This window comes from Netta rufina (assembly GCF_964035555.1).
Source record: "Netta rufina genome assembly, chromosome: 7".
NCBI lineage: Eukaryota > Metazoa > Chordata > Aves > Anseriformes > Anatidae > Netta > Netta rufina.
In genome coordinates, this window is record NC_140130.1 from 8,529,827 (window position 1) to 8,557,421 (window position 27,595).

At 44.1% G+C, this 27,595-nt stretch overlaps 1 protein-coding gene across 2 annotated transcripts in view; it reads right to left on the reverse strand.

The window, feature by feature from the left end:
- The window catches only part of RNLS (renalase, FAD dependent amine oxidase), a gene marked incomplete at its 5' end in the record, with an annotated part of 82,761 nt that overhangs the window by 14,921 nt on the left and 40,245 nt on the right, over positions 1 to 27,595 (reverse strand). The window contains one exon of one of the 2 annotated variants that reach the window (XM_084290037.1): positions 8,363 to 8,536. The exons of the other annotated variant lie outside the window; for it this stretch is intronic. Within the exon in view, the coding sequence (XP_084146163.1) occupies positions 8,363 to 8,536 (174 nt within the window). The remainder of the gene's footprint in view (positions 1 to 8,362; positions 8,537 to 27,595) is intronic. 2 annotated transcript variants of the gene reach the window in all.

The window sequence follows — 27,595 nt, forward strand, 5'->3', positions numbered from 1 at the left end:
TCCCTGGGAGGGACCAGCAGGATGAGTTTCTCTGATGGAAGAGAAGTCTACAAGCAAGCCTCATAAAACTAGAACCAAAATGAAAAAAGAATAGTGAATAATTTCAGCACACCTAGAAAATAAGCAAAGAGATGGAGATTTCCTTTCAAAATCCTACACTGCTGTTTTGCAAAAGAGACAGATTCCTGAGTTATCCTTAACAGTTTTCATTGTTTGTATGGCCCCTTATTCTCCATGGAGTAGAATCTGCTGCAATTCGCAAGGCACAGCTTGGAGGACTTCCTTTAAAGAACAGCATATATTATATTCAGAAATTCAGCATTTCATTTGACTTACAGATCGTTTCTCATTAGTTTTCCAAAAACATGCAGGGTAGGCAGGGGATTACAAAACAATTGGCCAGGTAATAAGTGTAAAAACCTAAATAACTCTTTAACGCTACCAAACTCATATTTTGGTACTGAGAAGATAAAGGAATCTTTATTTTAAATTTAAAAAGGATACTCAGGAATTACACTGATCCTGAAAACCTGTAAAATAAATCTTCCCTCTAAATTATATGACCTCACAATCCTTACGCAAAAGAAGTAAGGGAACTGCTTCCATTGTTGTGCGTCATCTATCTTTAGTCCTTCAAATGCAAAGAGATGCAAAAACTACAGCATTGCAGAAATGAGGTTTGAAATAAATTATTTCATATACTGAAGAATTTCTACCGTCCCCCCGACCAGTTATAAATATTGTTGGGGTGTTTAAAGCAGCCAATCACACAAATATTTAATATTCATACATACTGCATAGGGAATTCAACATACACTTCTTGTAGGCTCTTCTTTATGCAACTTTAGAGCACATTACATCTGTGGATGGAGACACAGTTTTACGATCAGCTGCTGAGATCCTCAGATGATGCAAAAAGCCTTCCTTCTCAGAGGCCTGGTAATGGCTTATAATGCTCCAAATTACACTGCTAATGGCAACATCAGAGAAACAGCTTTGTTACTGATTCCTCTGCATAAACTGGGAAGAAAACAGATGTCACCCATAGCTATCAGCAAGGAACTAGTCAGAGTCATGACAAAGCCAACTGATGGCAGCACTCAAACTGCAGCCACCTCCGAAAGACAGGTGCAGCCATCTTGCAAAGCCAGCCCTGGGCTCTCTGTGCTGCAGGGAAGAAAGGCAGGGGAAAGGGCTTGTATTTCTGGAGAATTACAGACCTGCCACTCTGCCCAGCCATTTGAAACTCACCGCCTCTGGTATCAAATTGATCTTGCTGAGGATGTGCCACACTACCCTGTATGCTGAGGATGTACTCCTCATAAGCACTGCATTCACCTCTGATGTGCAGCAAAGCTAATTTTCATCTTAACACTGAAGTAATAGAGGGATTGATGCAGGCAGGCACAGAAGAAATCCACACCACTGAATATACAGGGACATTCATGCATTAAGGTGCTGGCTCTTTGGGAAGGATCACTATCCAAAAAAGCTCAGCTGCTTCACCCAGGACACTGAATTCCGACATAAATCTGATTTCTCTTGCTGAACACTGACATTTTCATTGTTACCATCATCCTCCTCAGATGAGGAAGGCTGAAGAATGGAGGAATGGGGTAATGATGAGTGAGTGGAACATTTTGCTAAAAGATCAGCAATGGCACTGAAAAAACAGTGAGTGAAAAAAGTTATCATAGAATCATAGAATATCCTGAGTTGGAAGGGACCCTTAAGGATCAAGTCCAACTCTTGACACCACACAGGTCTACCCAAAAGTTCAGACCATGTGACTAAGTGCACAGTCCAATCTCTTCTTAAATTCAGACAGGCTCGGTGCAGTGACCACTTCCCTGGGGAGCCTGTTCCAGTGTGCAACCACCCTCTCTGTGAAGAACCCCCTCCTGATGTCAAGCCTAAATTTCCCCTGCCTCAGCTTAACCCCATTCCCGTGGGTCCTGTCACTGGTGTTAATGGAGAAAAGGTCTCCTGCCTCTAGACACCCCCTTACGAGGAAGTTGTAGACTGTGATGAGGTCTTCCCTCAGCCTCCTCTTCTCCAAGCTGAACAGGCCCAGTGACCTCAGCCGTTCTTCGTCCGTCTTCCCCTCCAGGCCTTTCACCATCTTCGTAGCCCTCCTCTGGACACTCTCCAACAGTTTCATGTCCTTTTTATACTGTGGTGCCCAGAACTGCACACAGTACTCGAGGTGAGGCCGCACCAGCGCAGAGTAGAGCAGGACAATCACCTCCCTTGACCTACTAGCGATGCACCCCAGGACACGGTTGGCCCTCCTGGCTGCCAGGGCACACTGCTGGCTCATATTCAACTTGCTGTCTACCACGACCCCCAGATCCCTCTCTTCTAGGCTGCTCTCCAGTGTCTCATCGCCCAGTCTGTATGTGCAGCCAGGGTTTCCCCGTCCCAGGTGCAGGACCCGGCACTTGCTCTTATTGAACTTCATGCGGTTGGTGATCGCCCAGCTCTCCAACCTATCCAGATCCCTCTGCAAGGCCTTTACACCCTCATTCCAGTCCACAACTCCTCCAAGTTTGGTGTCATCAGCAAACTTGCTCAAAATACCTTCTATTCCTACATCCAGATCGTTTATAAAAATATTGAAAAGTATTGGCCCTAAAATGGAGCCTTGAGGGACCCCACTGGTGACCGCCCGCCAGCCTGACGCAGCCCCATTTACCATAACCCTTTGGGCCCTGCCCGTTAGCCAACTGCTCACCCATCGTATGATGTTTTTATTTAGCTGTATGGTGGACATTTTGTCCAGTAGGATCCTATGGGAAACCGTGTCAAAAGCCTTGCTGAAGTCCAAAAAAAATCACATCAGATGGTTTCCCTTGGTCCACCATACGGGTGATCTTATCATAAAAGGAAATCAGGTTAGTTAGGCAGGACCTACCCTTCACAAACCCATGCTGGCTGGGACCAATGACTGCTTTGTCCCCCAGGTGCGCCTCAATAAGTTCAAGAACCATGATTTTACCAGGCACTGACGTGAGACTGACAGGCCTGTAATTGCTAGGGTCTTCTTTCTGACCCTTCTTGAAAATCGGCACAACATTTGCCAGCTTCCAGTCTACCGGGACTGGAAGTTGTTGCTGTTCCTCTTATTGAAATGTTCTGCAGGTCAGATCAGCTCTTCTAGATGTGCCCGTCTTTGCAGATGGGTGCCAGTAGCTCCTGGAGTGCCTCCAGAAACAGCAGCTTATGCTGGAAGCAAAGTTATTGCAGAGATGAATAAACTCACCACTGTGAAAGCCTGCTTTTACTGTTTCTCCAAAGAATTTAGCCTATTGGTCTAAAAAGATGGAAAATGATGTCTGAACTGGCCAAAGCAAAGACGCATCCATTCTGATATGCTTCTTCCTGCAAGGGCCAATAGTGAACACATAAAAAAGAGAGTAAGAAAAGCCAGATGCAATGTGATTTTTATTTTTTTTTCTCTGGCATTGTCTCTTTGTTACTGACAATGTGCAGCTGGAGATTTTCTTGCATCTCAGATAATATCTCCACTGTTGTGTTTAATGGGAAGTACCTGATGGTTAATAGCATTTACCAGTATTGTCCACCTCAGCTACCTGATTCTAGCTGTGCAGAAGAGGAGGACACAGCCCAAAGGAGAAAATTACCCATCCTTTCCTCACCTGGTCATTTCTGTTGGTTCAAAGCACCAGCGCTGAGAGCAATGAATATGTAATTATAATTAAATTATCAAATAGCTATCTGCAGTACCTTTGATGGTTCCAAAGGAAATTCAACCAGAGTATTTGGGACATATCACTAACAACTACCTAGAAACTACTAGAACATCAGTGTTGACACATACCTTTCTCATTGAGATTTCCCTCATATCATGGGAGAGATCTGTTTATACAAGTGAATTTTTCCAAGAAGAGCAAATTGGAACAAACTGGGGCCAGCAACTGAAGATGATTTCTCTCCCGTAAGGCCCTCCTCCTTGTGACTTATAAACAGTCAACCAGACTCCTTGACTGTGGTGTCTTTCGTGGTGAACTTGAGTTTTGCAGATCTGAACTTTGTTCCAGGAAAAGTAGTACTAGGGTGAGAGAGCAGTGCATGTTAGTTGGAGCAGTATTAGTGGCTGTGAGCATTCCAGCTGAGCACAGGAGGATTGGAAAGCATGCCTGTATCATGCTCAGTAAGGATGTGCTGATATACAGAAATGGAGCAATCACGAGAAGAAGCAAGAGTGGTCACCAAATTATTCACTTTTCTTCAAACACATGCATGGCTCTGCTCTTAATGGAAATACACAGACTCAGGCACTCAAACCCTATTAGACAAATTGGGCAAGGGGTACTGAACATGAAATTTACTTATTCGTATGCCATTATCACAATAACGTAGAGGAACGCAAGGTCCTGTGTCTGTCAAAGGACAGCCCCATGCAACAAATCACAGAATCATAGAATTTCTAGGTTGGAAGAGACCTCAAGATCATCGAGTCCAACCTCTAACCTAACGCTAGCAGTCCCCACTAAACCATATCCCTAAGCTCTACATCTAAACGTCTTTTGAAGACTTCCAGGGATGGGGACTCCACCACTTCCCTGGGAAGCCTGTTCCAATGCCTAACAACCCTTTTGGTAAAGAAGTTCTTCCTAACATCTAACCTAAAACTGCCCTGGCGCAACTTAAGCCCATTCCCCCTCGTCCTGTCACCAGGCATGTGGGAGAACAGACCAACCCCCACCTCGCTACAGCCTCCCTTGAGGTACCTATAGAGAGCAATAAGGTCGCCTCTGAGCCTCCTCTTCTCCAGGCTGAACAAGCCCAGCTCCCTCAGCCGCTCCTCGTAGGACTTGTTCTCCAGGCCCCTCACCAGCTTCGTCACCCTTCTCTGCACCCGCTCAAGCACCTCCATGTCCTTCTTGTAGCGAGGGGCCCAAAACTGAACACAGTACTCGAGGCACGGCCTCACCAGAGCTGAGTACAGGGGGACGATCACTTCCCTAGCCCTGCTGGTCACACTGTTCCTGATACAAGCCAGGATGCTGTTGGCCTTCTTGGCCACCTGAGCACACTGCTGGCTCATATTCAGCCGACTATCCACCATCACTCCCAGGTCCTTCTCTGCCTGACAGCTCTCCAACCATTCCTCTCCCAGCCTGTAGCTCTGCTTGGGGTTATTGCGCCCCAGGTGCAGGACCCGGCACTTGGCCTTGTTGAACTTCATGCAGTTGACCTCAGCCCATCGGTGCAGCCTATCCAGATCCTCCTGCAGAGCTTTCCTACCCTCAAGCAGATCGACACACGCACCTAACTTGGTGTCATCTGCAAACTTACTGAGGGTGCACTCGATGCCCTCGTCCAGATCATCGATGAAGATATTAAAGATGACCAGCCCCAGCACCGAGCCCTGGGGGATGCCACTAGTGACTGGCCTCCAACTGGACTTGGCTCCATTCACCACGACTCTTTGGGCCCGGCTATCCAGCCAGTTTCTAACCCAACGAAGCGTGCACCAGTCCAAGCCAAGAGCAGCCAGTTTCTTGAGGAGAATGCTGTGGGAGACGGTGTCAAAAGCCTTGCTGAAGTCAAGGTAGACCACATCCACAGCCTTTCCCTCATCCACCAAGCGCGTCACTTTGTCATAGAAGGAGATCAGGTTCGTCAAGCAGGATCTGCCTTTCATAAACCCATGCTGACTGGGCCTGATCGCCTGCTTGCCCTGCAAGTGCTGCGTGATGACTCTCAGGAGGATCTGCTCCATGAGCTTCCCTGGTACTGAGGTCAAACTGACAGGCCTGTAGTTTCCCGGGTCTGCCCTCCGGCCCTTCTTGTAGATGGGTGTCACAACAAACCATTCTGGAAAGATTCTTCTACAAGTTATGGTGGATCCACCACTGTATTTAAGCCACCAATGATGGCAAATCACATGAGAAGCACAGCCAGCAGATCTCAATTATTTATCAACCCTCTCTACTTGGCATCCACAAAGATGTACCTGCAGTGCTGTGTCCAGATAGTCCTTATCCCCTGCAGTGAATGACGATGTGGAACACTGAACAAAAACAACATGAAGAGCTCCCAAGGGCTGGAGCACACAGCCTAGAAGGAGAGATGATGAAGGGAGCTGGGCTTGTTGGACCTGGTTGGGGGAGGCTGAGGGAGCAAGGGATCTAAGAGCAGCTGCACTGGGTTTATGTGGGGAGAGTTTGGTAGCAGGAGTGCTGCAGGGGTGGCCTTTGTGAGAATAGACAAGGAAATCTCCATGTTAGAGAAGAACCAGCTCCACCCATCTTCAAAATGGACCCATCACTGGCCCGAGCTGTGCCACTGAGTGATGTTGGTTGTGCCTCTGGGAGAGCAGATTCAAGGCTTAAAAACATTGTGCAACAGCACAATGCTGGGAGGGATGAGTGAGAAAATGTGAGAGAAACAGCCCTGCAAACACCAAGGTCAGTGCAAAAAGATGACAGGAGATGCTCCAAGCACAAGAGCAGAAGTTCCCCTGTGGCCTGTGGAGAGGAGAGGTCCCTGGTGGAGCCGGCTGTCCTTCTGCAGCCCATGGGTCCCATGGCAGAGCAGATCTCCATGCTGCAGCCCGTGGAGGAGCCCACAGTGGATCAGGTTCGTGGCCAGAGCTGCATCTCATGAGGGACCCATGCTGGAGCAGTCCTGTGCTGAAGGGTTGCACCCTGTGGTACAGGCCTGTATAGAACAGTTCAGGAAGGACTGCATCCAGTGGAGGGACCCTACAGTAGAGGATGAAGTTTAACAAAGGAAAACGTGAAGCCCTGCAACTGAAAGGGGGCTGGCCCATGCAATACTACGTGCTGAGACTAAGGGAACAGAAAGCAGCTCTGCAGACAAGGACTTGTTGTCCATATGGTTCAGAAGTCATCAGCGTGCCTTTGCAGTAGTAGTACTGCAGCCCCACTACATCTCCATCCCTGAAGATATTCAAAGGCCAGGGCCTTGAGCAACATAATCCAACTTTGCAGTTGTATCTAACTTCAAACCTTGAGGGGAGGCAGGACCAGACAATCTCCAGACAATCTTCCAACCTGAATCACTGCAATTCTGACTGGCAAGGGCATTCGACATAAGCTGCAATATCCACAGGCTGACCCTTGGGAAGTTCAGACTGCAGATGAAGAAACACCTCTTTCCCCAGTGGAGGTGCAGCCCTGGGAAAGGTGCCCAGAGATGTGGGGTATCTGCATCCTGCTTTAAAAAAAAATAAAAAAATAAGCTAGACGAGGTGCAGCTGCTCTGATATTGTGTTCGCATGGTCCTGCTCTGAGTGGGAGAAGAGATTGCTCTCATCATGTGTACCCAACGCCTGAAACAGCGTGCGTGTTTGGATATAAGGGTGACAGGCACGGTTTGCAGTGCCCTGCCAACAGGTACTAACACCACTGGTGTTTATGGACTACAGTGAATCCTGACTGAACAAGGAAGACTAGAAACAGAAGTTTCCTAGGTCTAACTTGAAACATGCTTTAGCACAGTGAATTTCATAATGTGTAAAAACTATCCCTTGCATTAAGCAGCATAAGATTATGGAAATCTTTCCTTAGTCTGTGGCAGTGCATCATAGCACTTCAAAGGTGGAGAAGTTTTCATCCCCACTTCACTAATGTGGCTAAACTTGGTAACCATCACAATGTGAGCAAGTAATAGAATTGGGAAGAATTTTAAGTTCCTAACTTACTTGATTAAACTCAAATGCTAGCAGATATTCCTGAGATACTCTATGCCAACATACTTAGCAGACTGTTTAGTATCTGAAGTACATTTAATAAATAAAACATATAGCTATTTCACTGCCACCTTCAAGAAACAGATGAGAAGTGTCTGAGTTGTGGGATGTTCTCCAAACTTTACCGAGCAGCTGTACAACGTGCAGCCATTTCAAGGATTTTCCGTCATTATAAAAGCAAACTAGCTAACTGTGAATTAGGCTGAACAGCCTCAATTATATAACTTGTTACTACTTCCAAACATGCTCAGTGGAAAGAACAGGAGTTGTAAAGTAATGGATGACGGGAGATAAATTGGCATGTATGTGAATCAACGTTTAAACAAAGGAACTCCAGTTCTTTCTTGGAATAACAACATTTTGATGTTTTGAATCCCCTGACACTGGTTTCATAAATGAAGTAACGTAAACCATGTGCTGGGTGATGATTTTCTGAGGACCTTCCCCTTTTCATTGTGTATTTTATTACAGGCCAAATGTGACATAAATTGCTATCCACTGCAGCTTGGAGTTAAATACTTGCTCTGTTCAGAATAGCAACACTCAATTAAACAGCATTTTTCATGATCTACACCCTCTATTGTCACTATCTTTAAAGGAAATAATGGGAGCACTGACCTATATTGCGTTTCTTATTATCGATGGAGATGAAGCGTATGCAGGGATTATCGGTGATGTACTTTGCAGCCCAGGGGACATCAATACACACACCAGCTTCATAAAAAAGTCCCAGAGCGTAGCGGGATGAGTAGTTTGTAGCTTCCAGTTGCTGCTTTTGCCTTTCATTAATTACTGTGGGAGAAACAAAAACAAAAACAAAAAACCAAACACAATTCAGACAATTCCTTTTCTCTCAGAACATTAAATGTATGAATCCTGTGGTTAAGCTTACTCCTTCCTGAAAATGCCCAGGCTGCTAAAACAAAGAATCTAATACTAAGCCTAGTGTTTTGCAATACTTTTTCTGGGACACCTCTTCATGAAGTTTTAATGGCACATTATGTAACATAGCCCCTTCTGGTGCAATCTTCCTCCATCTGGTGGTGGTTGGTTGGTTGGTGGGTGGAATCTCTCCACTAGTCACCTCTGATTAGAAATTTGATGATAGGTGACTTTTTCTCAAATCTTTCCTCAAAAGGTGAATACATATTTCTTGGTGGGAGTCAGAGGTCACAGTTTGTCCCTACTACATAAAGTGAATGCACAATTTCATCAAAAAATCATAGAATCATAGAATATCCTGAGTTGGAAGGGACCCATAAGGATCATCAAGTCCAACTCCTGGCACCACACACGTCTACCCAAAAATTCAGACCATGTGACTAAGAGCACAGTCCAAACGCTTCTTAAACTCCAACAAGCTCGGTGCAGTGACTGCTTCCCTGGGAAGCCTGTTCCAGTGAGCAGCCACCCTCTCAGTGAAGAACCTCTTCCTGATATCCACGCTGAACCTCCCCTGCCGCAGCTTGATACCATTCCCGCGGGTGCTATCACTGGTGACTAAGGAGAATAGAGCAGTGCCTTCCCCTCCACTCCCTCTCGTGAGGAAGCTGTAGACCATGATGAGGTCTCCCCTCAGCCTCCTCTTTTCCAGGCTGAACAGAACATAGCACTCTTGAATTTCTGGGAAAAATAGTCACCCTGCAACTTCTATGTTGCAATTCAAATGAAGGAAAAAATCTCTACAGCATAGCACTTTAGCACTGTATTTTTGGATTATAGTGAAATATCCAGACTATTAGAATATTAGTGATTGAAAACAAGTGAAGAATTTATCCTAAATATATATATATATTCAACACAGTATCTGTCTGTGGGGACAACCCGACAAAGTCTCAGAAAGGAGAAGACCTCACAAAGGGTTCAAAGTGAAGTCCAGTTACTTCAGCTGAAAGCATTTTAAGGTAGTTAAGAAAATTTCAGAACAATTATGAATCCATTTCTTCATGTGATTAACTCTCCTATCTTCAAATTACAGTAAGATATGCTTTTTGCTTCAATTTTCTAGTCTCCATAAAACACTGCCCAAAGTAGTTTTAGCCCCACTGTGCATTCAAATACTCTTTTATTTCATGCCAAAGAAGAACACTTCAGTTTGACCAATCGTGGAGTTAGGTACCACATCTCTCTTTGTACTACAACACGGATGGCCAAAGCATCTGAGAGCTGGAATAGCAGAGGCAAGAACACAACATCATGGAGGTCTCACACTCGTACATGAAACTACAATCCCTATCAGCTTGTTTAGAGATTCAATATCAAGAAACAAAAGACCAATCAAGGTGCTTAATTTGATGTGAAATTTAGCCAAGCCTGACATGATGAATGTGTTGTATGATGAAATTAACAACTGATGGCTATATCCACTGGTGCACTTCTGACAGGCAGCAAACCACATAGGGAATGCATCAGGGATCAGCCCTGTCATGATCAGGGTTCTCGTGAAAATGTCTGCACACCCAAACAACGGCTACATGCGTTGAGGCCCTGCTTCAAGGACATGGTTGAGCATTGCTCGTTGGTGAGAAGTAGAGAGTAATTTCTTTCCTCTGTGCTTCCACATGGCCTTTTCTTTTTTCTTTTTTTTTTTTTTTTTCCTGTTTCCGCTTTCCCTTTAGTTAAATTATTTAATAATAATGTTCTCTTGATAATTATTTTTCCCTTAATTAAATTATCCCTATCTCAACCTGTGAGTTGTTTCTTTCCTTTTCTTCTTCCCCTCCTTTTCTGAGGAGAGGGAGTGAGAGAGCGGTTGTGGTGGAGTTCAGCTGCCTAGCAAGGTAAAACCACCACACGTAGAGAAAAGTAGGCTGCTCATGGAAGCAGCTGAGTCACCATCCCTGGAGATACTCAAAAGACATGTAGATGTGGTGCTTAGGGACAGGGGTTAGTGGTAGACTAGACAGTGCTAGGGTAACAGTTGGACTTGATGTCTTTTCCAACTGGATGTTTTTGGACGTCTAGTTGTTGGACTAGAGGTCTTTTCTGACCTAAACGATTCTATGATTCTGAAGTCCCATGCTGGGTAACTGTAGTGGGTTTACATGGCAAGGTTTTGGTAGCAGAGGGCCATAGGGGTGGTTTCTGTGAGAAAGATCTAGAAGCTGCCCCATGTTTGGGAAGGGCCCCATTGTTTTCCAGAGCTGAGCCAATAAGCGATGTTGTTTTGCGCCTCTGTGAGAGCATATTTAAGACGGGGAAAAAACCACTGCACCACACAGCAGCCGGGAGAGTGAAGGGAGTGAGAAACAGCCTTGCACGCGCCAAGGTCAGTGTAGAAGGAGGGGGAGAGGTGCTCCAGGCACCAGAGCAGAAGTCCCCTGCGGCCTGTGGTGAGGACCATGGTGAAGCAGGATGTCCCCCTGCAGCCCATGGAGTACCACGGTGGAGCAGGGTTCCACGCTGCAGCCCGTGGAGGAGACCACGGTGGAGCAGGTGGCCCTGCACCGACGGAGGCTGCCGCCTGTGGAAGACCCCTGCCAGAGCAGATTCCGGGCTGGACCTGTAGCCCGTGGAGAGGAGACCACACAGGAGCAGGTGACCTGGCAGGAGATGCTGCCCGTAGGGGAGCCAGGTTGGAGCAGTTTTCTCCTGAGGGATGGACCCCGTGGTACGGACCCATATCTGGAGCAGTTCTGGAAGAGCTGCTGCCTGTGGGAAGCCCACGCCGGATCAGTTCATCAAGGACTGCATCCCGTGGGTGGGACCCCACAGCACAGGGGACGAGAGTGACCAAGAAGGAGAGAAGAAGTGCTGTAGACTGACCATAATCCCCATTCCCCTGTTCTCCTGCGCCGCTCGGGGGGAGGAGGTGGAAGAGGGTGGATGGGGGGGAAGGTGCTTTTGGTTTCTTTCCTTTGTTTCTCACTTCTCTAGCTTGTTAGTAATGAGCAATAAATCTTACTATCTTCTTATGCTGAGTCTGTTTTGCCCGTTACAATAATTATTGCGTGATTTTCTCGTCCTTATCTCAACCCTTGAGCCCTTTTCACATATTTTCTCCCCATTCCTCTTTGAGGAGGGGGAGTGAGAGAGCGGCTGTGGTGGAGCTCGGCTGCCCACTCAAGCGGAACCACGACAGTAACTAACATGGTCCTCAAGGGGGACTCCATCCTTGGGTACTGCTGCAACTTGCCAGAACCTCTGTGTTTGGAGCCGTAACGTAGGGACTCCTGAGTCATGCCATGCCTGCCAGGGGCAGGCATCCAGCAGTGCTGGCATAGTGTTTTCCTGTGGGATGCACATCTGAGAATACATTCATTCACATTGAGAGGTCCTTGCAACAATTGCCACTGAATTTAAAGCCTACACACCACTGGTCTGCATCAAGGTCCATTCCCACTGCTACTGGTGTGCTTGCTTTTCAAGCAGCATCAAGGCTGACTCTCTTTAATACTGTAGAAAACATGGCAGGGGTCTGGCTGCTGTTTTAACATGCAGGGGCTGTGTTTATACTAATAAATGTAAAGAGACCGTTCTCCAGCACCTGATAGCAAACTCAAGGGTGCAGCCATCTCAAACTGGCATGGCCACATCCCAGCTTCAAGTTTGCTGGCACAGACACTTGAACAGAGCATATCATAGAATCACAGAATCATAGAGTCATAGTCATAGAGACATAGAATGACTCCGGTTGAAAGGGACCTCAAAGACCATCTGGTTCCAAGCCCCTGCCATAGGCAGGGACGCCACCCACTAGATCAGGTTGCTCAGGGCCCCATCTAACCTGGCCTAAAAAACCTCCAGGGATGGGGCATCCACAACCTCTCCGGGCAACCTGTGGCAGTGCCTCACCACCCTCTGATGGAAGAATTTCCTCCCAACCTCTAATCTAAATCTCCCCTCTTTTAGTTTAAAACCATTCCCCCTTGTCCTGTCATTATCTGCCCAAGCAAAAAGTTGCTCTCCACCTTTTTTATAAGCCTCCTTTAAGTATTGAAAAGCTGCAATGAGGTCACCCTGAAGCCTTCTGATCTTTTGCCTGAACAGCCCCAGCTCTCTCAGCCTTTCTTCGTTCCAGCCCTCTGATCATCTTCATGGCCCTTCTCTGGACCCACCTCCTTCTTGTGCTGGGGGCCCCAAATGTGGATGCAGGACTCCAGGTGGGGCATCATGAGGGCAGAGCAGAGGGGGACAATCACCTCCCTTATCTACTGGCCACTCCTCTATTGATGCAGCCCAGGATGCAGTTGGCCTTTGGGTTGCAAGCATGCACTGCTGGCTCATGTCAAGCTTTTTGTCCTCTAAAATTCCCAACTCTTCCTCTACAGGGCTGCTCTCAATTAGTTCTTCTCCCGGTCTGTCCTCCTGTCCAGGATTGCCCCGACCCAGGTGCAACACCTTGCACTTGGACTTGTTGAACCTCATTCAGTTCACATGGGCCCACTTCTCAAGCTTGTTCAGGTCCCTTTGGATGGCATCCCTTCCTTCTTTTGTATCAACTGCACCACTCAGCTGGGTGTCATCTGCAAACTTGCTGAGGGTGCACTTGATTCCATCGTCTATGTCATTGATACAGATGTTAAACAGCACTGGTCCCTGGACAGACCCCTGGGAGACACCATTTGTCACAGGCCTCCACCTGGGCACAGAGCCATTGACCACCACTCTCTGGGTATGACCTTCAAGCCAATTCCTTATCCACTGAATGGTCTACCCATCAAATCCATCTCTCTCCAGTTTGGAGATCACGATGTCATGTGGGACCATGGGGTATCTGCTCCATCCCTGTGTTTCTCTAGCTGTTATTTTTTTTCTGTAATGTCTCCACTCTATTCCTCTCCACATCATGAAGATGACTAACCCAAGAGGCAGCTTTCTGCTCTCTCTCTTGATGTGACCTTATGTCAGAGTGCTGTTGATCCTAACTCATGTTCCTGGCTGGTCTCCCCCACCCCATCACCACCTCTGCACCCACACAGGCTTTACCTAATCACCAGCATGCCAGAGGATCGAATTCAGATGCCATCCCAAGTCCCTTCTGAAATAAACCTTGAAATAACCCCCAAAAACCTGCAGATTCATTTCATGAATTCATTTCATGAATTTCATGAATTCATTTCATGAATTTCATTTCATTCATTTCATGAATTCATTTCATGAATTTTAACATAAATACTTTTGGGGACAGAGAAACATGGGGGGCAGATAAAAGCAACGATCCAGCCATGATCCAGGAGGGGAAAGGAGGAGAAATAAGGCATGTGGCACTAGAGGTGGTGGTAGAGTTGCCAGAGGAAGCCAAAAGACAGGCCTGCCCCAGGAGACAAGACTAGCTGATCAAAATGGGCTTTGAAGAAACCACTCTTCCTTCTCTGGTTCAATTCCCTCTCTGAGTAGGTGTGGAGACATCTGCTCCTATACTTAGATCTTTTCAAGGAGGATCCATTCACAGAATCATGGAATCACCAAATAGTTTAGGTTGTGAGGGACCTTAAAGATCATGGGCAGGGACACCTCCCAGTAGATCATTCCTCCTCATGGACCTCAGGAACTGCCTTGAATGGGCTTCTGCAGCGTACACAAACACACACGCTGTCCAAGGAAGAATGACCCCATACAACACACTCAAGAAAGAACAAGAAATGGCTGTTGCAAGAGGTGCTCTTCAAAGACATTTCTTCTCACTTGACCTTGATCATGTCCTAGCTGAGGAACCATCATGTGGACTTCCTGTCTGCACATGTTGCCTGGATCATCAGCGCTGAAAGCCCTTCCATGGTGCATTCTGCCTTCCTCCAGGCCAGCTGCTCCCCTAGGACCCAGCACACTGACATCTCCTGGCTGTGCAGGGACTCCAGTGCAGCCTGGTAGAGCCACCCTGGGCTGCAGCAGAGCACTGGCTCCCATCCCAGCTTTTTATGCCGTTTACTGCTTTTACATTCACCTGGACACTGGCAGCTGTGTGCTTGCAGCCCTTGGCTACTGGGTGCCAGGCTTCCTTAGTGCTGTAAGTCTCCCACAGGCTGTCATCTCCTTCTTCTTCCATCCTTCCCCTCTTCCACAGCTTTCTTTCAGCTCCTGAAGGGCCCGTAATGCACACAGAAACCTTTGCAATGTGGGAACGCATCTGAGATAGATGTGAACTGCCTGGCCTGGGGACTGCATTGCCCAGCAGATGCTGAGAGCTGCCTCGATCCCTATCCCACCCCTGGTCAGCAGCGCATCTTCGCTGCTGCATAGGAACATACCAGTGGGCTAAAATTTGCTTGTGCATGGTTTGTCACATGGAGCACTTCAGCAGGTACAACACAACCTTCACAACCTAAGCATTGCCAAAGCTTGGCCAGCCAGTTGACTCTAAGCAACTCATTTAAGATTCAATGGCACTTTACGGACCTGTCTTCACAGGCTATGAAGTTGCAGAAGATCACTGGGGATAGATGATGAACACTGGTGCAGTCATCAAAGATAAGGAACAATTCCATTGACCTGAAGTACATATGTGCATGTGGAGCTTGGCAGGGGAATGCTGGTGTAAGCAGATGAAGGAAGGCAACAAACCCAGCTGAGCAAGCTCCCAACAGAGGGAAGAAGGGGGAGGGCAGGCAGTTTTCAGAGAGCAGGCACCAAGCACAGTCATGGAGCAGTGACTTGACAGACCACAGGGCTGTGAACAGCTAGGATGGCTTGTTCACAGCAAGGGAAGGAACAGGTTTTGGAAGAAGTCATTTTTTTGAAGTCATGGGGTGATGGAACAGTTCATAGGCTTTCAGGGACAGTGGTAGCTACTCGCTGGTCATGGACAAAAATGAACCACAGACTGGGTTCTCCTCAGACTCAGTTCTGCTCTATGGGACAGGTTGAACAGGACAAGTTGTTTGACACTCAGTGTGGTGGGGCCTGACCCCACAGATAAGCCAGAGACTGAAGGGAACCAGTCCCAAGAAATGGGACGGAAACAAAAAGGTGGTGCTGCAACATTACCCACCCACCCTCTACCCTCTACCTTACACAAGAAGCACACTACACCGTTTTCCTCTCTCCACTTCCACAAACAAGCTTTTGCAGTTCTGGCCAGTATCAATCTGCATTGTGCACATTCAGGTGCACCGTGTCTAAATGTGCATGGAGTCACAGCTGAGTTCAGGCAATTCCCGGGCTGCTTGGGGTGTACCAGTGCCTCCGGTGCTCTCACTGCACCCCTGGGAACAGGGTCTGGTCCCGGCATCTCCAGGGGGAGTTATCTGTGGGGAATTCCCCAGTGCCTCCTCGCCAAAGACACATTGTCCAAAGCATGCAGCTTTATAACACAAAATTAAAAATTTTATTAATTCATTTGCTGATGTATGTTTGCTAACCAATTCACTTAATTATTGCTTAGTTTAAAAAAAAAAAAAAAAAGCCACCCTGTAGTTCACTGGATTCTAAACTACTGCAAATTTACAGGGAAGAGGAATTTTACATAGCTTGAGAAGACAGGCAACAAAGTGATGTCAAGTTTGAAATCAAACAACAAAAACCTGAACTGATTTGTATGATGACTGATGTTTCTTGCTTGTTTCATCCTTTTTATGTCTTAACAAGGACAACAAGTTGATCTGAGGACATGAACAGAGCTTTCATTTTGAATTTCCGTACTTTTATTGGTTTAAATGAAAACCAGACTGTTGTTTTAATGTTGTGTATGAAACCACAAAATAACTATTAATTTTTCCCATTCCAACAAAAATGGTTAAGATGATTTTAATAACACTTTGGAAAAAACAGCTTTCAGACCATGGAATTGTCTAGCATACAGAAGTCAGCCATAGTGATATTTTTAAAGCAATGTATAGAGACATGAAAATTGTACATTTTCCACTGAAAAACTTGGCTACAGCTGCACTGGGAATGCCACTGAAGTAAATGTCCTCTGGAGATTTCATCACATCAAAGCAAGGGGTATGTATACTTTATTTGCTGTTTCTCTAGATGCTGACAGCAGAGTGGGTTACTTATCTATAGCACTCCATAAATATAGCCAGAGCCTTTTATCTGCTGTTCCAGTACTTTACTGTCACCTCACTGCCTCGCTCGTACTGTGGGAAGGAGAGGACCCAGAGATCCCATCAGAGTCAACAAGAAAGAGGAGAGCCAAGGCTTCTGCTGGCAGGCAAGGAATACAGGCACCGTGCCATTCAGGAGTCCAGGACTGAGCCCAGCCTCCCATCACTGAAGCCAGGGAAGCAAAAATAAACCCATCTGTTCTGGTGGCCAAGAACTGATGATGATGACCATGGTGTCACTCTGGGTTGTTCAGACATTTGCCAGGAAATAGAGGAGGGGTTAAAATATGCACCTTTACCTGAAGAAAGGCACTGAAGAAGTGAGGTAACACCTGGAGCACTCACCACCAGAACGCAGCAGGTATCAGAGGCTCTGGCAAGGACTGGACTTGCAACTGCAATTTTAAGCAAGCAGAGACGGGAAAGAGAAACGATGTGAGGGCAAAGGTTTCAGGTCAGTATGGTGACATTAGCAGACAGTTCTCATGAAGTTTCATGTACCTGTTGCTGTAGGTCACAGCTGCTGCAGACAGGGAGAACTGCACGGAAAAACAGATGGTAAGATGAGATGCATTGAAAAAAGACATGTTTTGGAAAGTTTTGCTATTCCTAATTCAATAATTGTAAAAGCTTGTGTATTCTTATCTCCCAATCATGCTACCATGTGACTTCAGATGGGATGCTTGCATCCAGCTCTTGCATGCACATAAGGATGTGAAGGCAAACTTGGGTAAACAATTTGAGATCTGGTTTGAAATACTTCCAGGGTGAGAGGGAAAATGCTCTATTTTGTTTCACTGTCTGGTTTTGTTTGGTAGCACAGAGGATGCTGCAGCCTGATGACTAGCAGTTCTGAAGAAGATGACAAGCAGCCAAATATAGATTCAGCTTTGTCACTTTTCCCGTGTCCTCCCAACTCTGTGCAACTCCTGTTCCACATGGGCCTACTTGTTGTGCTTAAGCCATTCCCACAAGCAGGTGTGTTCTATGGCACCAGTGGTTTCTGCTCAGCAGAGCAATCCTGCCGGGGCTGTAACAAACCAGGAAAAATGAAAATACCCTGAAGGACACTGATTTGTGTCAAGGGGTGAAACAACCCCCAGCATCCATCCCCAAGAATCACAAGAGGCAAAAGGCACTTTTACAGCCACCTTTTACTCCTCTCTGCTTAAGTTTTACTGAGCAAAATTTCAGTTGAAGCTTTGCCAGCAACTGTGGCTTATGCAGTGTCTCTGCACCAATTACCACTTTGAAGTATTTGCCAAGAAATGTCCCCTTCACCTCCTGAAAGGCTCAGCATCAAGGATGGATAGCATGATGCCCCCGTGTCCCAGGAGGAAGCCCCCTAGCTTTTGTCACAGACCTGTCACTGACCCCCAGCTTTTGGAACCTGAGCTTTCCCTTCATGAAGCACAGCCAGTCATGCACAACCTCTGGTCCCCACCTGTGGCTGGATGGCAGAAACAGAAATAAAAATGCTCTGCCACCGTTGATCTCTCTCTCACCTTCTGGAAAAATTTGCCAGACATATAGATTTAAGAAAATCTGCCTAATTTATAGATAATTTTGGTAGGTTTCATATGTTTGCCAGCAGATGGATTAACTGAAAATTGAACCTTTTACATGGAAAAGGAGCCCTGAAATCCCCTAATACTCAGTTTGGCCCTTGAGCATGAAGGCTTCTTCCAACCTTCATATTTTCTATACTTCATTTCTATGAGCATACACTCTTTTCACAGCTTTGCTCTTGATAACCCTGCAACTGATGCTATCCCCCTACAGGTTTTATTATTTCCTTGCCTTGCTCAAGGTTTTATTTGCAGCATCTGACTTACTGATGTGCTGACACAAATCTAAATACATCAATCAGATGTCATCATTGACACAAATATTTTTAACTGTCTAGTGATCATCACTAGTTAAAAAGTTTAAAAGGAAACACTGTGGTTAAACGGTAACATATATTTTTAACCTGGGCATATTCTTAAAGGATTTTAATAGGAGGCTCACAGGCAGCTCAGCTAAGTACCTGGAGATACACCATTCATTGCCACAGCTGACAATGCGCTACCATATCTCTGTTTGGGATATGCATTATTCAGAATGGCACGTTACCATACCCTGCACACAGTGAAGCCTTTTTGGCTGGCAACCCCTTTCCCTCAGCAGGCTTACAGAGACCTTGTACTCTCCAGAACACAAAGGTGCTGCTCTGAGATCCCAGCTGAGTGGGGACAAAGGGCAGACTTCTTAGGCAATCCCCCACTGCATGGTCATTGATGCTGGCACCACGCCACGCCACTGGCCCTCCACCACTGCACTGACCATTTCAAGAAGCAGGCTGTTCCTGCTTTTGTGTTTGCATAGGAGGGAGCAGAGGTTATGAGAAAGACTGTTCTCAAGTTCAGCTGCCTTATCAAACAGCTTGAGATTTTAAAAAATGCATCCTAACAGTTAAATGCAACCATGCCTGTATTTGCATCGAACTAATGAACACGTTGCGATATAGTTTTCATTTTCTTACTATGCTCAGCTTTTGCTAGAATAATCCTGTTTGGATACAGTGCAATGCTTTGTCCTGCAGGCACAGTGTCCAGATTCAGGAAAACAACTTAAATCATTATTTCAAATCACTGCAGACCTGACTGATGTGACAGAAAGCTGTTTTATTTAAAGTGTGTGGCACATGAAAGAAATACGAAGGTGTACTTCGAATGATTATTGAGTGGAAAAGAAAAATGCTGAAAAAAGAGATGGGATAACTCTTTATTAAGCCTCTAATGATTTTGAGAAGAACTAAGAGCAGTCCACCAGCTGCCCTAGAGAAGATGATTAACAACTCACTCATTATTAAACCAAAACCTCTATCAATTTGCATAAGAAACATTTACATTCATTTCCTACGCTGCCACACGCTGCATTTGAGTCAACTTTTGCTACAGTGAAACGGAACTGTATCACTGTTGGAACAGTGGACAAGGCTGGCCCAAGGGCAGGTGGCCAGGTGCTGCTGTCACTTGGGGGATAGGCAGGTGGCAGAGGAGAAGGGATGGGGAGATCCTCCGTGGGACATTTGCTGAGGCAAGGGCAGAATTGCTCTGGGAGCTGATGCGCTGGGGTGTGCGCACAGCCCCAGCTGCAAGATCCTCCCTTTTGGTGCTGCAGGAGACACCAGCAGCTTGCTGCAAAACTGTGTTTGCTTCCCCTCCCCTTAACTCGATCCCCAATTTGATACTAAGGTCATGCTTTCTCCAAAAAATCGCTGATTCAAATCACTAATCCTTTTTTTCCTTTTAATATAATTCATTTTTAAAATTTAACAATCTTCCATCCTCCTGCCCCAGTTTGGTAGCTTGTTCTCAACCTGCAGGCTGCACACACAACTGAGGAGCGCTGCGCTGTTCTCATCAGCCTGTATGCATGGGGTCTAATTTACAGGATTTTAAGCCTATGCTTACATTAGACTATTTTTTGTTGTTCATTTGTATTAGTACTTTTGCATTTGTATTAACGTTTTAGACTTATTCTTTCAATGACTGGGTTGTGAGTGGAGAAGATGATTCTTAACCAATAATCTACACATCTCCTTAGCAGTGCCATGGTAAGCAATACAGGCCCTGAAGATATATACACTACGATGCCACATTCCATTTTAATCTCATGAAACCGCAGCGTATGTGATGTCCACACACAACATATCAGGGAAATGCTACTCACTGCAGTTTATTTTATCAATGGTCTTGATTCATTATGAAACCACAGCGTTTTGCAAAATTAATCACATCTTAGTTTATAATATCAACATCTGTCTAAGATTCCACCCTAGGAAGAACAGGATGTGATATTTATAAGCTATAAAATAAAGTAAAAATGAAGGGGGAGATGACAACTGACTTCACAACCAAACTACTTATGGTTGTATCACCACATACCTGGGGGATGAAAGCCAGTCTCGTTCAAAAATTCAAAATGGTTCGAAATTAGCATGCTTTAGCTAGGAAACTTCTTCCAGATTTTCCTGGAAGGAAGCAGAGAGAAATACCTCTACAGAGCCACCATGACAGACTGACTCCTTCTAAAAGGAAACAGGATACTTGGGGTTTTCCAGGAGACTGGACTTACTTGTAAATTTGAGTCATTTACAAAGAATTCCAAGAAATTAGGCAATAAAGGCCAAATAAAATGTAAATAACACACACACATTGTAAATATATATGTAATACGCATCTACATATACTACACATAGGCACACTCTTGCTTCCACTTTCTAATCATTTATAGATAGCAGAATATATAAGCTATACCATCATATAACTCTCATGAGCATGTCTGCAAACACAGTTTTCATACTACAGGCAGAGCAATACTTACTATGTGGTGGTGTGGCAAAGTCTGCTAGTTTCTGTGACTGACACTGAAGTTGACAGAAGACATCTTTGAGAAGATCAGTCTTATTTTATTCAGTTACCTCACTATAGATTTAAGATCTTATCTTCGGGCTAAGAGACTTGAAAAAGTTTAGCTAAAAAATATAAAATAAAGCTCATTGTCACAATTAGTCTGGATTAATTTACACATTCATCCAGGTTCATCTTCCTGTTGTTCCATGTCATTATAGAGGACTCAGAAGAGCTTTCTTCATATATCATTACAAAGTAGTACACACCGTTCTTTTACTCTCTCATGCCAAAATGTAAAAGCTCATTACTTCCATAATTTGAATCATAAAACATTTAGCAAATAACTTATGCACCTATTGTACACTGCATTGAGCTGCATAATAAAGTGTGAGAGGATTTATTTTCTCGGAGTACAACACTAGTTGCTGAAATAGCATTAAAAGCTTTTCAAGGCAACAAAGAAAAATGTTGGCTTACTGCTCTGTGTTTTGACTCGGATGGAATAAACACATAAATAAATTGAATTAGATCTGCCTGATGTTTGCAGCTTCTGTGTTGCAGCTCCCCGCTGACTACAGTGGAAGACCCTAGTAGCATGCGAAGCTGAAACACAGCAAGCAGAGGCTCACCCACAAGATCTTAGTTCAGACAGAGTCCTTGCAACGCGTTCCTATTACTAACCTCAAGTCAATACCTGTAATACAATATCAGACAGTGGTAATGCATGCTCACAGAATTGTAATGCAGCTCTACAATAATGGACAACAAAGATACATGTATTTCAATTTAAATAAACACTGGATAAAATCCTTTCAGGCATTAATTATTAAGGAAGAATTCAGCCAGCCACTGGAAAGTGACTTAAGATTAAAAAAAAAAAAAATTCCCTCTCCTTTTCAAGCAGACAAGTACGTCTAGTTTATCATCAGGAGGACATAAAAGGAAAGAATAGGCAGAGTTGGTGCACCTCAAAAAAAAACCCACAAGAATAGTGTTCAGCTTACAAAAATCCCCCTGTGGGAGTTTTGAAGGGATTTCTCCCCCATTCAGGCCAGACTCATTAGTAAGTTCCAGCATTACCTCTGTTTAGAACTTTCCTCTTTTTATTTTCTGTATCAGTCCAAACAGCTTTATTGGACTTAAGTTCTTGTACTGGAAGAGAGGTTTATACTTTCAGAGACTGCTAATACTATGCAGCTGTCTCTTCCAGGCTGAAGAATCCCAGTTTATTTAGTGATCCCTTGCAGGGAAGCTGCTCCAAGCCTCTGGTCATCATTCCCTGTGGTCATCAATCTCTGAACCTTTCTGAATGATGAAAACACAACTGCACTCAATACTGAAGATGCAGGCACATCGGAGATGTATATTGCAGCATCATTACATCCTCTTCTGTTCTCTATTTAATTCAGGTTAAACATTCAAACGCTCCTTGGGAGAAGCTAGCTGATATTTTTATTGGACCTCAGGCTCTCAATCAAGTTTGATCATGCTGAGATCAGGTCTCTGCATCTCCATACATTTTCCAGGTGAGGAAACACCATCAGAAGAAACTTGGTCTTATGAAATATGAACAGGAGCCTGAGCAGACACTTCCTTGCCTCTGTCACTAACCTGCAATGTGGCCTTGTGCAAGGCACATAACTTTCCCATGCACAGGTTTTCTAGTAACGAAACTAAAATAATAATGATCTTTCTCATAATGTTGTAGAAATTAATTAATCACTTGCATCTGGACTCTAAATTCCTTCCTAAATAGTATCTGTAGTAGAACTGAAGTAGAAGATACACTCAGGAAGTGGTCTGCTGCCATCCCTTCCTCTTGTGATAGTGGAGCTACAGTTTCCATATATTTTCTACTGCTAAGAAAAGTGTGTTAACTACCAGACCATTTGTCTGCTGCTTTAACTATTTAAGAAAAATGTCTGCTGGGGAACTTAATGACTTTACTCTTCTGTAGGGAATTTTTGGTCATCGATTCTACTGTTACTTCTCAATATAATAGCTTTGTTTACTCATTTCATCGTAAACAGTTTCTTTTCATTATTATTATGACCATAAGTTTCTATCTGCAACATAGTCAAGCTTATATGTTTCCATTCTTCCAGCAGATTAGTTTGGCCTGAAGTTGCTGATGTATTTTATCATCAAATAGGTTACCTTACAGCTCTGCTGGTTTCCACTCTTTTCTGCTGAAGTAAACCTGGACCTACTAATGAGGAACACAATGCATACTGATACATCTCTTGGAAAGGAGAGTTTTGAGCGTTTTTGGATCTAGTGAGAGCAGTGTTCTCCTAAAATGACTCTCCTGATGCATGGGCAGGAGTATCTGCAGTCACACTGACCTTGTAAACCACTTCACCAAATAAACAAACTACACTGTATTCACTGATTTTGCAAAACCTTGAAGTAACTTGGACACCTGACTTTCCTAAGGGATATAAGTCTTGATGGTACAGTCAAACATTTACATTGATACGAACATGATTTAGTGTGTGTTATTTATTAATCTGCAAAGAATTATTCCATTAAGAAGAGGATGGGAATCAGCTGTCTAATCTATTCTTCTTCCAACAAAGCAAGGCAGGGACCAGTATTTAGGCAAACAAAACATAGCAAACGTCCACAAATGAAACGGGATTCTGAAATGAGCCTTAGTATGAAGAGTCCTGAAATCACCCAAGAAAGGCAGATTTGCTGCAAGGACATGTTTTTCCCTGTTTGATAAAGTACTGCCCTCTCCCGTGGTTTGGTGAGCTGGAACCTCAAGAAATAACAAATCATATTGTTCATGTCATCACATGATAAGGAAGGTGTCTACTAATTAAAAGGAAAAGGGATCGTCATTAGAAAGCTGCTGGTGAGAAGCAGAGGAACAGCACTGGCACAGAGACAGTATCGAGGTGCTAGAAAATTCATGACAAATCACACAAATATTTGTAGAAAAAAGGGCTAAATTATATTCAGAGAAAGTCTGTGATTTTCTACTGTTGAGAGAAATCTTCTCATCATGAGCTTAAACACTGAATACATTTAAATGTAATTTAGACTCCCAATGAGGCTTTCAAGTCAATGTTTTCAAAGGCTTACAAATTATTTTAGAGGATAGGCTCATATTCCAATAAGCAAAGACTGAGAGAACTGTGCTAGCCTTGTCAATATGCTTGCTCATAGAACAAGTACTAGGACGATGCAATAGGTTTCAGATGGAAGACAGGAAGACATAAAGCATAAAGTGTGAAAGATTCAGAAGGATGATACAAGGCAAAGACACTATTTTCTCACCTTATTATCAGAGAATGCAAATACTTGCTAAATGTAATCCATCACAGATACACATGTGTAAATGCAATGCCCATACGAGGCCTATGCTAGCACTAGCGGCTTTCTGATAATCGGCACTTTGCCTAATTACATCTAATTGCTACTAGTCTCAGAGGAAGGCTATAATTCACCCCAAACACTTATCACAGGCAGTCAGTAATTTTAGGGGATTGTAGGTAAGGAAACAAAACTGTAACATTTATTCTTTCAGGAAGAAAATACTAAAACTTGCTCTGTAGAGAAGTTATTTTATATAACATACTCTCTGATGGGAAGGTTTGTTTTTAGAAGCTGTCTGCACTGTAATAATTAGTTCAATAAAATTTGGGACACAAAGTTTCAGGAATCCATATCCTGAGATAAAGCTATATAGTATTAGAGCATCACGAGTGATGCTTTTTGTAATCATGTCATAAACATCTACAGATGAAATTTTGGATGTAATTTAAAACTTGATATTAACAATATTATGTACAAAATGTAAAGAATCCCAGTACATTTGTTTTCATTTCAGAAATATTCAAAAAGCTTTGAAAAATAATGCTAATTCACTTGCTGGGGAGGAAGAGTCTATTGGACAATGGGAAATGCCAAGACTTCACAACTACCAGACATTTCCTGCACTAATAATTTCTCATTCACCACAGCTTTCAGAATTCATTCCTCCTTTCTTCTCTAAAACTTTCCCTAGAAAAACTGTTTTCTACTAATCTCACATCAAGTTACATTGTCTTTAATCCCATCCATGACAACTGTGAAATATACAATAAACCCCTTCACATAAGTGAAAAGATGCAGGATGTGAAATGTTACACCATCCATGTGAGATTTGCATTTTTTTAAACAAATATTTTGTGGCTGTATATATATTTTTTGTGTGTGTGTGTGTGTTGTTCATATTTTTCCATGCAACTGAATTAGTTATAGACTTCATGGGGCTTTCCTCCCACGAGTTCTAATACAGCAGAGACTGGAAAAGCTGAAACAAACATTTTATCCTTTTACTATTTTTAGAAGCATATTTGAATTCTTAAGTGCATATTTTTGTAACTAAAAGGATGAGGGAGAGAGGAAAACATACTTTTCAATATATTCCAGCACTGCAAACGTAAGAATCCGATGTGGGGGATGGAAAGGGATTGGAAGGAGAGAGAAGGGAAGAGTCCATAACTGAATAAAGAAATGCAAGTGAGAGAAGTAGAAGAGATGAGAATCCAAGTACCAGGAGGTATGTACAGGAGAAAGACAACATGTATTTACAAGGCAATAGGGGAAGAGCAAAAGACAATGTAAAGCATGGTAGAGATAACAGATTTACAAAGGAAAAAGTTTAAGGAAAGTCACTTTTCCAAAAAAGTAAGGGATTAGTTGAGAAAAATGTGAACTAAAAAGAGGAAAACAGAACTGAAATAAGACAGAGGCAGAACAGAATAAAGGCTCACAACTAAGATTAACAGATACGTTTGTGCATTTCCATAGCAGATGTTCTGTCTCCCTAAATTTAGAAGAGACAACGGGATGAATCCTTTTACTGAATTGGCAGGGTACTTTATTTTCAATTATGTGGTTTAATAATTAAAGTTGCCTTGGCTGGTGATAAATGTCTGAAAGCCTGTACCATATTCTGGTACTTTCACTCTGAGTACTGCGGTTTTTGGAGATACTGCTTAAGCAAAAAGAGTTTTTCTACTTTCTTCAACTGACCTAAGTTTTACAGCATATGCTGGTTTGAGGCTCTGTGCATTTTCTTAAGGTCCGAACTACAGTCACATACCTAGGCAGGCTCTTCAGCTCCTGGTGTTTTCATACTAAAATTTAAAAGAATATTTCATATTGAAGTAAGGGACACAAAAATGTGCTGGTGGAACAGATCTAGTTTGTTGGACACTGTTTGTTGGACACTGTTACTGACAGGAGTCCATATAAATGTAAATATTTATGTAAGGTTCACAGATGTCACAGTGAACTTCAGAAAACGGACAACTAACTTACTTTGTTTCTGCATTTAGCTGAGCCTAAAAACAGTAATCTTTGCCTTTATGTGTCACATAACTCAGGTAAGTTCAGCTAACCACACTGGCCCTAACATTTAATGCATGGTTACCTGCAATTGCAGAAAACTAGACATCACACCCTCAGCTCTGCTTCCCCAAGGATATTCTACAGGCAGCTTTTGCTTACACATGTTGCTCCTCACTAGCTCTGTATTTGGAACTGTCGTGGTTTAACCCGGCCGGCAGCTAAACACCACGCAGCCGTTCACTCACCCTCCCCCCTCCCTCTCTGGGACGGGGGAGAGAAATGGAAAGTGAAGCCCATGAGTTGAGATAAATACAGTTTAATAAGACAGCTCAAACTCATTCTTCTTACGGGTTACTTGATAGAGCGGGTTTACAATCATACTGTAATTTGGGATGTGCATTCTCCAAAACCCCACAACACCTAGGAAAGTCTGTGTTTCTTTTTTGTTAGTTGGTGGAGACATAGCTGTTATTTTGTTGATCATATCCATTGGGATTTGACGACGTCCATCTTGCCATTTTATTCCTAAAAACTGGATCTCTCATGCAGGTCCTTTGACTTTATTTTGTTTTATGGCAAAACCGGCTTTCAGAAGGATTTGGACTATTTTCTTCCCTTTCTCAAAAACTTCCTCTGCTGTGTCACCCCACACAATGTCATCGATGTACTGCAGGTGTTCAGGAGCTTCCCCCTGCTCCAGCACAGACTGGATCAGTCCATGGCAAATGGTAGGGCTGTGTTTCCACCCCTGGGGCAGCCGATTCCAAGTATATTGGACTCCCCTCCAATTGAAAGCAAACTGTGGCCTGCACTCTGCTGCTAGAGGGATAGAGAAAAATGCATTAGCGATATCAATTGTGGCGTACCACTTGGCTGCCTTTGATTCAAGTTCGTACTGGAGTTCCAGCATGTCCGGCACTGCAGCACTCAGTGGTGGCGTCACTTCGTTCAGGCCACGATAGTCCACTGTTAGTCTCCACTCGCCATTAGACTTTCGCACTGGCCATATGGGACTATTGAAAGGTGAATGAGTCTTGCTGATCACTCCTTGGCTCTCCAATTGACGAATTAGCTTATGGATGGGAATCAGGGAGTCTCGGTTAGTGCGATATTGCCGC